We start from the raw sequence: 12,072 nt of genomic DNA, 5'->3' as shown, positions 1-12,072 counted from the left end.
ACACATCATTGGTCCAGGACCAGGACAGGTACTGGAAGAAATATACTGAGTAATGAGTATTCTTAAAAGTAATTATTATAATTAGTTTTATAGACTCCAAGTTCTCTGTCAAAATACCTTTTTCAGGAACTTCATTATATGACTGCTGTGCCACATCAGTCATTGTCATCAGTGGTACTATGTAAATATGTCCAATTAATCTGCATCAGTAAAACTCATATCCGGCAGGTAGCCTAATCTCTCGTTCTGCCCATGAACAAGGCGGTTAACCCACTGTTCCTAGGCGTCATTGTAAATAATAAATTATTATTCTCTGACTTGCCTAGTTAGGTGAAATAGACCTTTTTAAACTGTAAAAGTACATCAACTGTACGCTAACTAGGCATAGTTTATTATAGGGAGCTGATGACAACAACCTTACAGATAAGTACTAAACATCAACATCTTACATTATTGGAACCACTTTGATAATTATTGGAATCACTTTAATTATTGGAACCACTTTGATAATTGTATGGAAATATTATATTTTGACATTGCGTTATTAGAGTCCGTCGTAAGGATTCACAGAGATATACACTTGTAGGCAGTTTTAACACACCTGTCAGGACAAAAAAAATAGACGCGTTTAAAGTAGGGTTCCTGACGTCACCTGACAGCAACACAGGTTTGTCAGTGAACAAAATGGCGTCCTACTATATGACTGTCACTCGGCTTCGGGTAACTACAACTTTATTTAATATTAGTAAATATATTCAACACTATGCGTCAAGTACAAATGCTCAGTTAAAAATGAATTACGAGATATTGTTGTCCACAACGATATTTTTTTAAATAATCAATATTATAAACAATCCATTTTAGCGGCTTTGTCGTTTGGTCGCGGTGTCCCAGTAGACCGTTAACGTCACTAACTAGCGCTCCATGCAACGGCTAAAAGTTAGTCTGGGAAGTGTATAATTACGCTTTATCTAGAATGCTGGTTTACAATACAATGTGTTGTCGAAATGCAATAAATTGGATACTTCAAATTGCACCAAATGTCCAGCTGTTAGCAAGGTGATTCAAGGTTACTGAAGTTAAGTGCGCACTTGTCTGATGTCCACGCCTAATAACAGATTGAGTTAAATCACGTAGTCGGACAATGCGGCACCACATTTAGAAATGTAATTGAACATGATATGATCTTATAAAAACCTAATGAAATTATCTGAATGGACACTGTCCAATACTGTTCTGCTACGTCTGTAAAGATATTTGTCCAAGGGCCTGCTAATATGAGGTAGATTTATATTTGATTCGGCAAATTAACATTACTGATCTTTCTCAGTTGGTTGCGATATTCCATTTGCTTACGTCTTTTTACTCTAGATAACTCAAGTTAGACAGGCTGATTAACATCTTATTGAGGACGATTGGCTGTGTTGAAAATGCAATGTTGAAAATCATAACTAGGTTAGGCTACTTGAGCTGTCACAAAATTGTTGTGCTAATGTGTAGGTATTAGGTGTCTCCTTTAGGGCTAAACACTAATTTAACCAACCGTTAGGCTACTCATTCTAAACTTTAGGTGCTGTGTATTTGGGAAAATGAGTGACAAGTATCTGGCTGACAGATTTACTTAGTGTAATGCAATGATCTAGTTTTTACTTTATTAGTCTTGCTGTCGGTCTCCATTGTGTCAGAGCTGATGGAACATAAGTCACATGGAAATCATGCAGATTGTAGATGAGTCATTTTATGGTGGCCTTTTTTTTGTGTGTTTAAAAAAAAACCTTTTTTAAAATTTGGCTTTGGGATTCTTCAACCAACATGAAAATCCATAATGTTGTCTGTCTGGGCCTCTCTGTTGATAATGCCAACATGTTTACTTGAAATGACCCCCATAATAACAGAGCCTAACACTTTGAACATGAGTCAAGTGAAACTTTATCTTGTTCTCTGAGAGTATGAATCCTATATGTCTCTGTTTAAACTTTCTGGTCATTAGGCTATAGACTAGGTCGGGGAAATTCAACTCTTACCCTACAAGGTCTGGAACCTGCTGGTTTTCTGATCTACCTGATAATTAATTGCACCCACATTGTACAGTTATGAGAACGCAGTGGAACTGGCTTTGAGGTCCAGAGTTGAGTTTGAGGAGACTAGGTCCTATGTTTGCAATGATTAGGAACTTTAAAGCCCCTCTTATCCTCTTCCATGATGATGAACATGTTTCCAAGTTTGATGTATCATTACTAAAAATATACCCCCCTTTCCTTTAGCTTGTCCTTGGAGAAGGGGCAAGGCGTCTCCATGTTTCGGCAGCCTTTAATGCCAAAGCCAAGGTGGCCATGAGCCGCTTTGAGCCTGGCACCAGCATCAGCTATGAGAAGCTGCATGAGAACATCGACATTGTGCGCAAGAGGTCAGTAGCTTCCTTTCCAACCTCACACCCAGCGCTCCTCAGTGTTCCTCTGTTAATAACCATGTTACGAATCCCTTTTGGCCCGACAGTCTAGGGGGGATGGTAATGAGACCCGTAACATAACTCATGCAAATTATTATTGTGACAAAGTAAAAGTGTGCACGAAATAACCACGACAACAGAAATCTACCGTCAAACTCTAGGTTTATTTATAAACACACGGTAATGGGGGGAGCAGGAAAAGGGGCTGAGCTGGACCCAAGGAAAGAAACAATAAATATACAAAAACACACCCCTAAGCTAGACTAGCCTACTTTAACAACAACTAACTAACTAACCAAAAATACAGTGGGTGGTCCGCCCAGTTCTAACTAGTGTATTTAACAAAGTTCACCTACGGGTAGTGTATGCCCATGGGCGACTTGCTTGGTTTCCCCTTTTCCCACCAGCAAACAAACACCATAACCAAAAACAATACTCACAGGTGATGACAAAGTGCTATGGAGGTGCTTTAAACAAAAGAGAGGTTAAGACACAAAGCGAGAGTGAAACACAGAGACCTACAGACATGGCATTTACAGAGAGATTGAGCTAGAGATTGAGCTGAGCTTTAGAACAAACAAATGATGGGGTTTTTAAACCATGGGGAAGGAACTGTGATAGGTCAGGAAGAGGAGGAGGTGTGTCTTCTGATTGATGATTGATTGTTGACTGATTGGGGAGTGATGATTTTCACCTGTGAGGGGAGAAGGAGAGAAAAGAAACACACACACAGGATACACACACACAGGATAACTGTATCCGTAACAAACCACTACTACTATGACATGCCCATTACAACTGCTCACTAAATCCTTAGACATGTTAGCGTGTTGACTTCTCATGTACAGCAACACTGGCCACACTGAGCCAACTTTAGATTACAAAGCATTCCTCCTAGTGAGTTAACCTTTTTAAAATGTATTTTAGAAGTTAAATTCTAGCCACAGTGGCCTCCAATCCCCGCCCTCCTCTCACCTCAGGCTCAATCGCCCCCTCACCTTGTCGGAGAAGATTGTGTACGGTCACCTGGATGACCCTGTGGGGCAGGACATTGCCAGGGGCCGCACTTACCTGCGCCTGCGTCCGGACCGTGTGGCCATGCAAGATGCCACGGCCCAGATGGCCATGCTACAGTTCATCAGCAGCGGCCTGCCCAAGGTGGCTGTGCCCTCAACCATTCACTGTGACCACCTGATTGAGGCGCAGATCGGAGGGGTCGAGGATCTAAAGAGAGCCAAGGTCAGTAGGGAGCAGAGGAAACTCAAGTGCCTGTCCAGATGTTTTTGGGCTCCAGCTGATTTCTGTTGGCTGAGATTTAGGGTGTTCTACAGAGGGATCATCTTTTCCATGGTATCACAAGTTCCTAGGGGTAACCAAAAGTTTATTTAACCTTTATTTAACTAGGCAAGTCAGTTAAGAACAAATTCTTATTTACAATGACGGCCTACCATAAGTATTGCATTGGGGCCAAGATGACCCAAATGAGAGGGAATGTTGGTTAACTGCTACACATACACACACACACACACAGCGTCACATATTTTTTAGACAAAGCGAAGCCCTGAGGAATATTTAGCATTGGTGACACTTACTACATCCAATTCCAGAGGTCAAATTGAGGGACAGGGATTAAAGGGGAATTAAGGTCTGCAGCCAAATATGTGCTGTGAACGTTACATAAAGGGGACTACCAGCTGAAAATATATTCTCCTCAACTGACACCCCAAACTCTTCTCCCTGGTCCTTTTTAATCCAGGAAGTGAATCAGGAGGTTTACAACTTCCTGGCGACAGCTGGAGCCAAATATGGAGTTGGCTTCTGGAAACCAGGCTCTGGAATCATTCACCAGGTACTGGAACTAAACTGGTTAGATTGAGCTGCCATGAGACTAATTTTGTATTTGAACAATATCCACTTCTGAACTTAGATTAACAACTAGATTGGAGCTCAGGAATACTGTTGTGAAATGAGTAGCAGAATATATTGTTCACTCGTGATATCAAACCTGTTATACATTCAGATCTCAATGTTATTGAGATCAATACTTCAAAGGATTGTTGTGCATTGGCTAACATATTTCACTTACCCTTGACAGATAATTCTAGAGAACTATGCCTACCCAGGAGTCCTGCTGATTGGTACAGACTCCCACACACCTAATGGGGGCGGCCTGGGCTCCATCTGCATCGGAGTGGGTGGCGCTGATGCTGTCGACGTCATGGCTGGTATCCCATGGGAGCTCAAGTGTCCCAATGTGAGCTGCATGACAGTGAACCACCTCACTACATTCCCTTCACCCACTCATGTATCTATCTCCTTCCTACATGTATTTAAAAAAAACAGACCTTACACAAATGTAGTAATAACTCCATCCTCCCCATCAGGTGATTGGAGTAAAGCTGACTGGTAGTCTATCGGGCTGGACCTCTCCCAAGGATGTTATCTTGAAGGTGGCTGGTATCCTGACAGTGAAGGGGGGCACTGGAGCCATCGTGGAGTACCATGGCCCAGGCGTTGACTCCATTTCTTGCACCGGTGAGGCCAAAAGATAGTAAGGTTTACCTGAACTAGTGAGTAAACTACTCTATGCTGTTTGTTTTAACACTGCTTGTTTCAGTTGTTTGTACATTGGTTTGGTCTTGATTTGGTGCTAGTTTACATAGAAACTTGAAGTGACTTTTCCCACCTCCTGGTTGCAGGTATGGCAACTATCTGCAACATGGGAGCTGAAATTGGGGCCACCACCTCTGTTTTCCCCTACAACCACCGCATGAAGACTTACCTGAATAAGACTGGACGTGCAGGTTAGTACTCACAATAAGACATTCTGGAATATTTTTAAAGCCTGTTATTGCACAATATGTTCCGTGTCAGTCTCGCAGCCACTGATACACATACAGCATAGTCCCTTAGCATTTTTGTTTTCTCTTTTGGACTTTTTCCATCTACTTCCAGACATCGCTGCCCTGGCTGACAAACATAAGGATGACTTGGTCCCTGACAAAGGCTGCAAGTACGACCATGTCATTGAGATCAACTTGAGTGAGGTGAGTCCACTCTGTTATTAGGCTGACATCCATTACTTTTATTTCTATAATATATTTTCAAGAATTAACACACATTGTCAATGCTAACTGTTTGTCTGTCTTCTGTCCCTGGCAGCTGAAGCCCCATATCAACGGGCCCTTCACTCCTGACCTGGCCCACCCAGTGTCTGAGATTGGTGCTGTGGCTGAAAAGAACGGCTGGCCCTTGGAGGTCAAAGTGGGTCAGTATCAGCACCAGCAGTCATACGGTATCTTTAACACTCCCTTAAAAAGTATACATTTTGCTCTCTGTTAATATTAAAGGAAAGCCCTATAATAGGAAAGTACAATAACATTTTATTATCATATATTTGCAGACATATTTACATAACTGTTAAAATCACCTGCGTTTCTCCTGTCTTTATTAACCTGATTTCCGGTGGTCCCTTGTGGTCCCACTAGGTCTGATTGGCAGCTGCACCAACTCCAGCTATGAGGACATGGGCCGCGCTGCTTCCCTGGCCAAGCAGGCCCTAGACAAAGGCCTGAAGTGCAAGGCTGCGTTCACAGTCACCCCCGGCTCTGAGCAGATCCGCGCCACCATCGAGAGGGATGGCTTTGTGAGTTCAAACCTTTTGGGGAAAAATGTCCATTGCCTAACTAGTTGCTCTTTACTTGATTTGTACGTACATTCTTATGTTTGTTTTTTCTCCTTCAGTCTAAGATCCTGAGGGATGTGGGTGGAGTGGTCCTTGCTAATGCTTGTGGACCCTGCATTGGCCAGTGGGACAGGAAGGATGTGAAGATGGGGGAGAAGAACACTATCGTCACCTCCTACAACAGGAACTTCACTTCCAGGAATGATGCCAACCCTGCCACTCATGCTTTCGTCACATCTCCTGAGGTACCAATAATTACAACACACACACACTTCTTATATTATGACGTCCACACTATGTCCTCCTGTAACTGCCTTAATAACCCTCTCTCTTCCTATACAGATTGTCACAGCCTTGGCCATCGCTGGTACCTTGAAGTTCGATCCTGAGACTGACTACCTCACCGCGGCCAATGGTGAGAAATTCAAGTTGGAGCCACCCAATGGCGACGAGCTGCCTGCCCGTGACTTTGACCCCGGCCAGGACACATACCAACACCCCCCTGCCGAGAGCGGCTCTGTTATGGTGGACGTCAGCCCCACCAGCACCCGCCTGCAGCTGCTGGAGCCCTTTGACAAGTGGAACGGCAAGGACCTTGAGGACCTGCAAGTGCTGATCAAGGTGAGGGAAGGGGAGAGGTGTATGTCAAGATGGCTATATGATGAGGAAGGCCTCTTCTCATTGTTTGGCTGAGTTCTATCCTCCACCAAGGACCATGGTTGGAATTGAGAGGCCTTCAACGGTGGCTTTATAACTATTAAAGAGTTAGAAACCACAGAGTTGTCAGATGTTTGTTCAGGCATGTGGTACCACATTTGGATGGCCATTTACCCTACGGTCTCTTTTCTTTCTTCCTGTTCCGCAGGTGAAAGGCAAGTGCACCACAGACCACATCAGCGCCGCTGGCCCCTGGCTCAAGTTTCGCGGTCACCTCGACAACATCTCCAACAACATGCTCATTGGAGCAATCAACATTGAGAACGACGCGGTCAACAAGATCAAGAACCGGCTGACGGGAGAGTACGGGGGTGTGCCTGACGTGGCTCGCCACTACAAGGTGTGACAGACAGTGACTGTCAGGAGAGGACCTATAGAGGCTGTTGGGCTGTCCCAGAATGACAGTATTTAAATTAGAATCTGATTTTAAGAAATATTCCCTTTCTGCTCCCGCCAGGCTAACGGTCTGTCGTGGGTGGTTGTGGGGGATGACAACTACGGGGAGGGCTCGAGCAGAGAGCACGCAGCCCTGGAGCCCAGACACCTGGGAGGCAGGGTCATCCTTGTCAAGAGCTTCGCCAGGATCCATGGTACGCTTAGATGTTACATGTGGAGTCACCAAGAGAGAGGAAAGGGTATAGGGGTGTGGGGGGGAATGTGGGTGGGTAGCGTGAGAGGAAAACCTTTTGGTGGGAACCTGCTCAATCTGAGACTATCTGTGCTGAGACGGAGCTCATGTAGCTATCATGAGACCCATTGCACAAGAGGGGAAACGTGGTTAGAAACAAGATCACTCACACACTTTGAATGTGCACATTGTTCTCTATGACCTTGACTTGGCATGTAATGGATCTGTCCCGCTGTGGTAGAAGGCCTCTCTGTTTACACAATGGAGCTCGATACGAGCCAATTCCCAAAGCTCCCTCTTGTTCCCCACTTTCTTTTTTTCTGTCTTGTTTTCTTTATTTTCTCCTCATTGCCATTCTGTCCTCTTCTCAGAGACCAACCTGAAGAAGCAGGGCATGCTGCCCTTGACCTTTGCTGACCCCACCGACTATGACAAAATCCGCCCTGATGACAAGCTCTCCATCACAGGCCTCGCAACCTTTGCCCCCGGCAAGGTGAGCGTCATTGACCATTCAACCACCCAAATTACTTCCCTCCATATAATGGGGATGGGACTTGGTAGTATGTGTATTTTACACGGATGCCTTACAGGCCAGCTGTCTTTCTCCTCTAGCCCCTGAAGGGAGTGGTGAAGCACGGTGACGGCAGCCAGGACATCATCACCCTGAACCACACCTTCAACGAGAACCAGGTCGAGTGGTTCCACGCCGGCAGCGCCCTCAACAGAATGAAGGAGCTTCAGTAACTGAAGGGACCCAGGAGGGGCGGAGGAGCACAGAGAGAGGCGGGCCTGGAAATGGGGGGGGATGGGCGGTAGCAGCCTGCCTAGCGTAAACACACCCCATGCCGCTGTACAGATGAAATGCTCGCGCACACATACAGGATTACTGTCAAAGCTCTCCCCACAGACAGGTAGAGCTGTATACGCACACACAAGCTCTGACATAACACACACAAGAACCCTTGTTTTTGTTTCAGCATAGCATTTAAGTGTTCCCGTTCTAGGCAGCACTGCTCTTGTTGGCAGTACAAATGTGTAATCACATTTGTCACGCTTTTGCCATTGACTGTAGTGCGGCAGTATTCAATTCATTCTTACCTCACAAACACACTGCTAGCTCTCCATATCTGGTCTGTAGCTTGAATCCTGCTCACATTCCTTTCCCTGTCATAGTTGTTGTGTTAAGCTGTGTACCTGGACCTCCACTTGTTTCCTCCAACACAGACAGAGCTGGTTAACCCAGTTGTACATTTTAATTCACTGAATGTATCCTTCTCATTCCCAGGATTTGCAACTCTTGTTAATTCAATATTACTGCTAGTGAAGATGAATGTTAATATTTGTTTTGTTAAGTCCACCATAGTTCTAGTGGGCCTCAGGAGCTGCACATTTGTCCTGTGACTGACCTGAATTGATCTGTTTTAGTCATTGATTAGAGAGCAAGTAGCCTAATAACTGTTCACAGAGTAGATTAAAGGCATCAATGGAACCATTAGATTGTGGCCCCAGGACTAGGTTGTAGTGACAAGGTCAATCCTTCTACAGAGTGTAGTGTAATCATACCTTTTCTGGCGTTTCTCTTAACCCATGGCATTTGGGGTACCGTTTGTCACTCCTTTGGATTCCACACTTTAAATCTCTACTGCTGTTTTCTCCACATGCTCCATTTGTTTCTACTTGAGGGCTATTGCATGAAGTTATATTAGATCCTAGCAGCCCTTTTCTGTGTGTCTTTGTAGGTGGGAGTAAAATGCTGTGTTGTACTAGTCTTGCCATTACTTTCCATGTGCGTGTCCATATATGTTAGCTAGCTAATCTGACCATTGCCTGTCCATATCCCTGTCTGGCTTTGTGCTGCTCCTCTGTCCTTGCTAATACCAGAGCTCCACGCACAGCTTGAGGGACCTCTTCTTACAAAATGAACGCACGATCTAGTTTCCAGACTGCTGTACACTAGCGCTATATGTAGTAGTATTGTAGACACTCATCCACGCTTTCACTTATACATCGCAAATGCTGCACTCCATAGCATCTTAAAGCAAGGATGTGATTTTTTTCATTTGAAATTACAAGATACAATGATAACTGTAATTTGAGAAATGTATACCATTATCTGATTTAAGTTATTACATTTGGCTAAAACTCTTGCCATTTTGTATCTACATTTTGCCACTTAAATGGTACATTGTGTGTTTGAGGATATTGCAGCTAAGTCTTTAAGTGTGACTGTTTTTAAGTTGGCTTTGAGGGGGGCATGACCACCTATTCATTGCATTTGTTGTCTTGTCACTAAGGACTAATTTACTTTAAAGTAAGTTATAATCAAAGTATTCATTTGCTGCTATCAAATCAACATTTATTTTCATGTCAGTTTATTTTGCATGTCAGTGATTAACTGAAGAGCTAACTGTCTCAGTTTTTGTAGTTGCAGTAGGGTGTAATGAAAGTAGAAATGCAATGCCTATTTTTGTCGACTAGCATATTGACTTCAGTGACAATATATTCAGATGAATGGCAATAGCTCTGTCAAACCCAAATGTATTTAAAGGAACTTGTTTTGGGCCTGTGTGTAAATGTGTTATAGAGGTGTACATATGCACTATTATAAAAGGGAGAGAGGGTGGGCAGTAGCTGCCTGGTTGAATGCAGAGCCTTTTGTTCTCTGATAAACTCACTGTATCAAACGAATCATTTAATCTCCCATCAATTATCTTTTGTTAATCTGAAGCCTAAAATAGTTTTTCCATTCCCCTCTCCAATCTAAGGGTTTCACAACTTGTCAAACGAATTAACAGGTGGTTGTAGGTTTTAAATTAAAAGTCAATTGTTGTTGACGCACTAAAGTAGGGTTGTACTGTACGTCTCAATGTTTTGTCGGTCTTGGACCTGTGCTGTACAGTGGTCCGTCTTTGTATGATGCTGCCAGGTGAATGTTGGAGTCGTCATTGTAAAGGGAGAGACTGGTCAGGTGAGACATGCCTAGGTTTTGTTTTAAAGTTATTTGATGCAGATGAAGGAACCCCTGATTTGAAACAGTATTGGCTCCAGATCGCAACTTTAACCCATGTTGTATGCGGTTTAGAGCACATTAACCAACTTGTTATACTAATTCGTCATTTGCTTAACCTTAGCAAAGTTAACATATTGCTGATGAATTCTCTGGTCTGTCTACTGAAGTTAATCGCCAAAGATGCCTCATGAAAATGCTCCATTACATACTAAAACAAACATAAGTGTTGTTACGAAGGTTTGCCATTCTGTGTAATTTCTCCATGTCTATGAACCCCATGTTTGAGTATGAAGATGACCAGTGTAATTGCCAGCAGCATTAAGTTTGTTAGTTGTGTGGCTTTTAAAAAGAAATTCATACCGTCTTAAATTCCCAAGTATTTAATGCAGTCTCTAAATGGAACCGTTCCTTTGCATTGTAATTCATAAGAATAACAGCCACCCGTGAAGCAGTATGCAATATACAATATGTTGATCCCTGGTTTAAATTGGAGTTTCTGAAATGCTACTGTGACGTAACAAAGCAAATGCTTAGTTGTACTCTTTAAGTTGTCTTCAGGAAATCCAAATCCTGAACTGCTTTGTTTTATTGGCCTAGCTATTTATTTTCCATTTAGAAACACTGTCAATGATTGAATTCATAAGAATGCAAATTTTGTTTAGACACTGCAAACAATTAAATGTAGAAACCCATTGACAGGCTTTATTTAATGTAATCTCAAGTGGTGAATTCTGCTTCACAGATTTTCTGTATTTGTTTTGATTTTTAAAGTTGGTTTTGTATTAGGTGATTTGAATGCTTGCAGTTTCATAGCGTGCAAGATTTAAAAAGAGATTATAGGATATTTCCTGTGTTAATATTTAATAAAGATGAATAAATCTTTGTTCTAATTTTTATTTTTTGAAAGTTTAATTAGATTTAATTCAGCACTTTTATAGTTACTGTACAAGTAATACAGTTAAAATACTACACAATTAAGCACTGTGAATATAGTATAGCTTAGCCATAATAGAGGCGGTTTCCCGGACACAGATTGAGCCTAGTCCTGGACGAAGTACTTTCAATGGCTATTTTCAGTCCATGACTATGCTAAACCTGTGTCTGGGTTTTTCCATTACAGCACCATTGTGTTGCCAGTGAATATGTTAATGTAGACTCTAGTGTTATTTTTTTTTTTCGAGCAGGGCTGTGGAATTGGCAACACAAGTCAGTTTTTTACCAAAAAGGCTCAGAGGTAAGTCTCGAGAGGAAATATGCAATTATGGTGCTTTTCGAATGAGACTTAACCCCACACTAGAGATCTTCACGGGTCCTAAAAGTTGGACCCAGACCCAAGGCCAATTTCCCCCTTTTCTCCCCAATTTTGCGAAATCCAATCTTGTTCCATCACTGCAACTACACTATGGACTTGGGAGAGGCGAAGGTCGAGAGCCGTGCATCCTCCAAAACATGACCTTGCCAAACCACTCTCCCTCTTGACACACTGCTCGCTTAACTCGGAAGCCACCCGCACCAATGTGTCGGACGAAACACAGTTCAGCTGGCGATTGTAGTCAGCTTGCAGGCACCTGACCTGCCACAAG

General features: G+C 43.0%; 1 protein-coding gene across 1 annotated transcript; it reads left to right on the top strand.

Annotated features, from left to right (window-relative positions):
- Positions 1-440: 440 nt before the first annotated feature.
- On the top strand, positions 441-11,372 carry LOC123999334 (aconitate hydratase, mitochondrial-like). The gene is made up of 16 exons (XM_046304980.1): positions 441-720; positions 2,265-2,407; positions 3,430-3,688; positions 4,206-4,298; positions 4,545-4,703; positions 4,834-4,984; positions 5,149-5,253; positions 5,405-5,496; positions 5,612-5,717; positions 5,938-6,095; positions 6,194-6,379; positions 6,477-6,755; positions 7,000-7,191; positions 7,309-7,441; positions 7,851-7,972; positions 8,092-11,372. The coding sequence occupies exons 1-16, from the start codon at positions 685-687 to the stop codon at positions 8,221-8,223; spliced, it is 2,346 nt and encodes a 781-aa protein (XP_046160936.1). The 5' UTR covers positions 441-684; the 3' UTR covers positions 8,224-11,372.
- Positions 11,373-12,072: the final 700 nt, after the last annotated feature.

This window comes from Oncorhynchus gorbuscha, linkage group LG16 (assembly GCF_021184085.1).
Source record: "Oncorhynchus gorbuscha isolate QuinsamMale2020 ecotype Even-year linkage group LG16, OgorEven_v1.0, whole genome shotgun sequence".
Taxonomy (NCBI): Eukaryota; Metazoa; Chordata; class Actinopteri; order Salmoniformes; family Salmonidae; genus Oncorhynchus; species Oncorhynchus gorbuscha.
The sequence above is the reverse complement of the archived record's forward strand: the minus strand, read 5'-3'. Positions and strand labels throughout refer to the sequence as shown.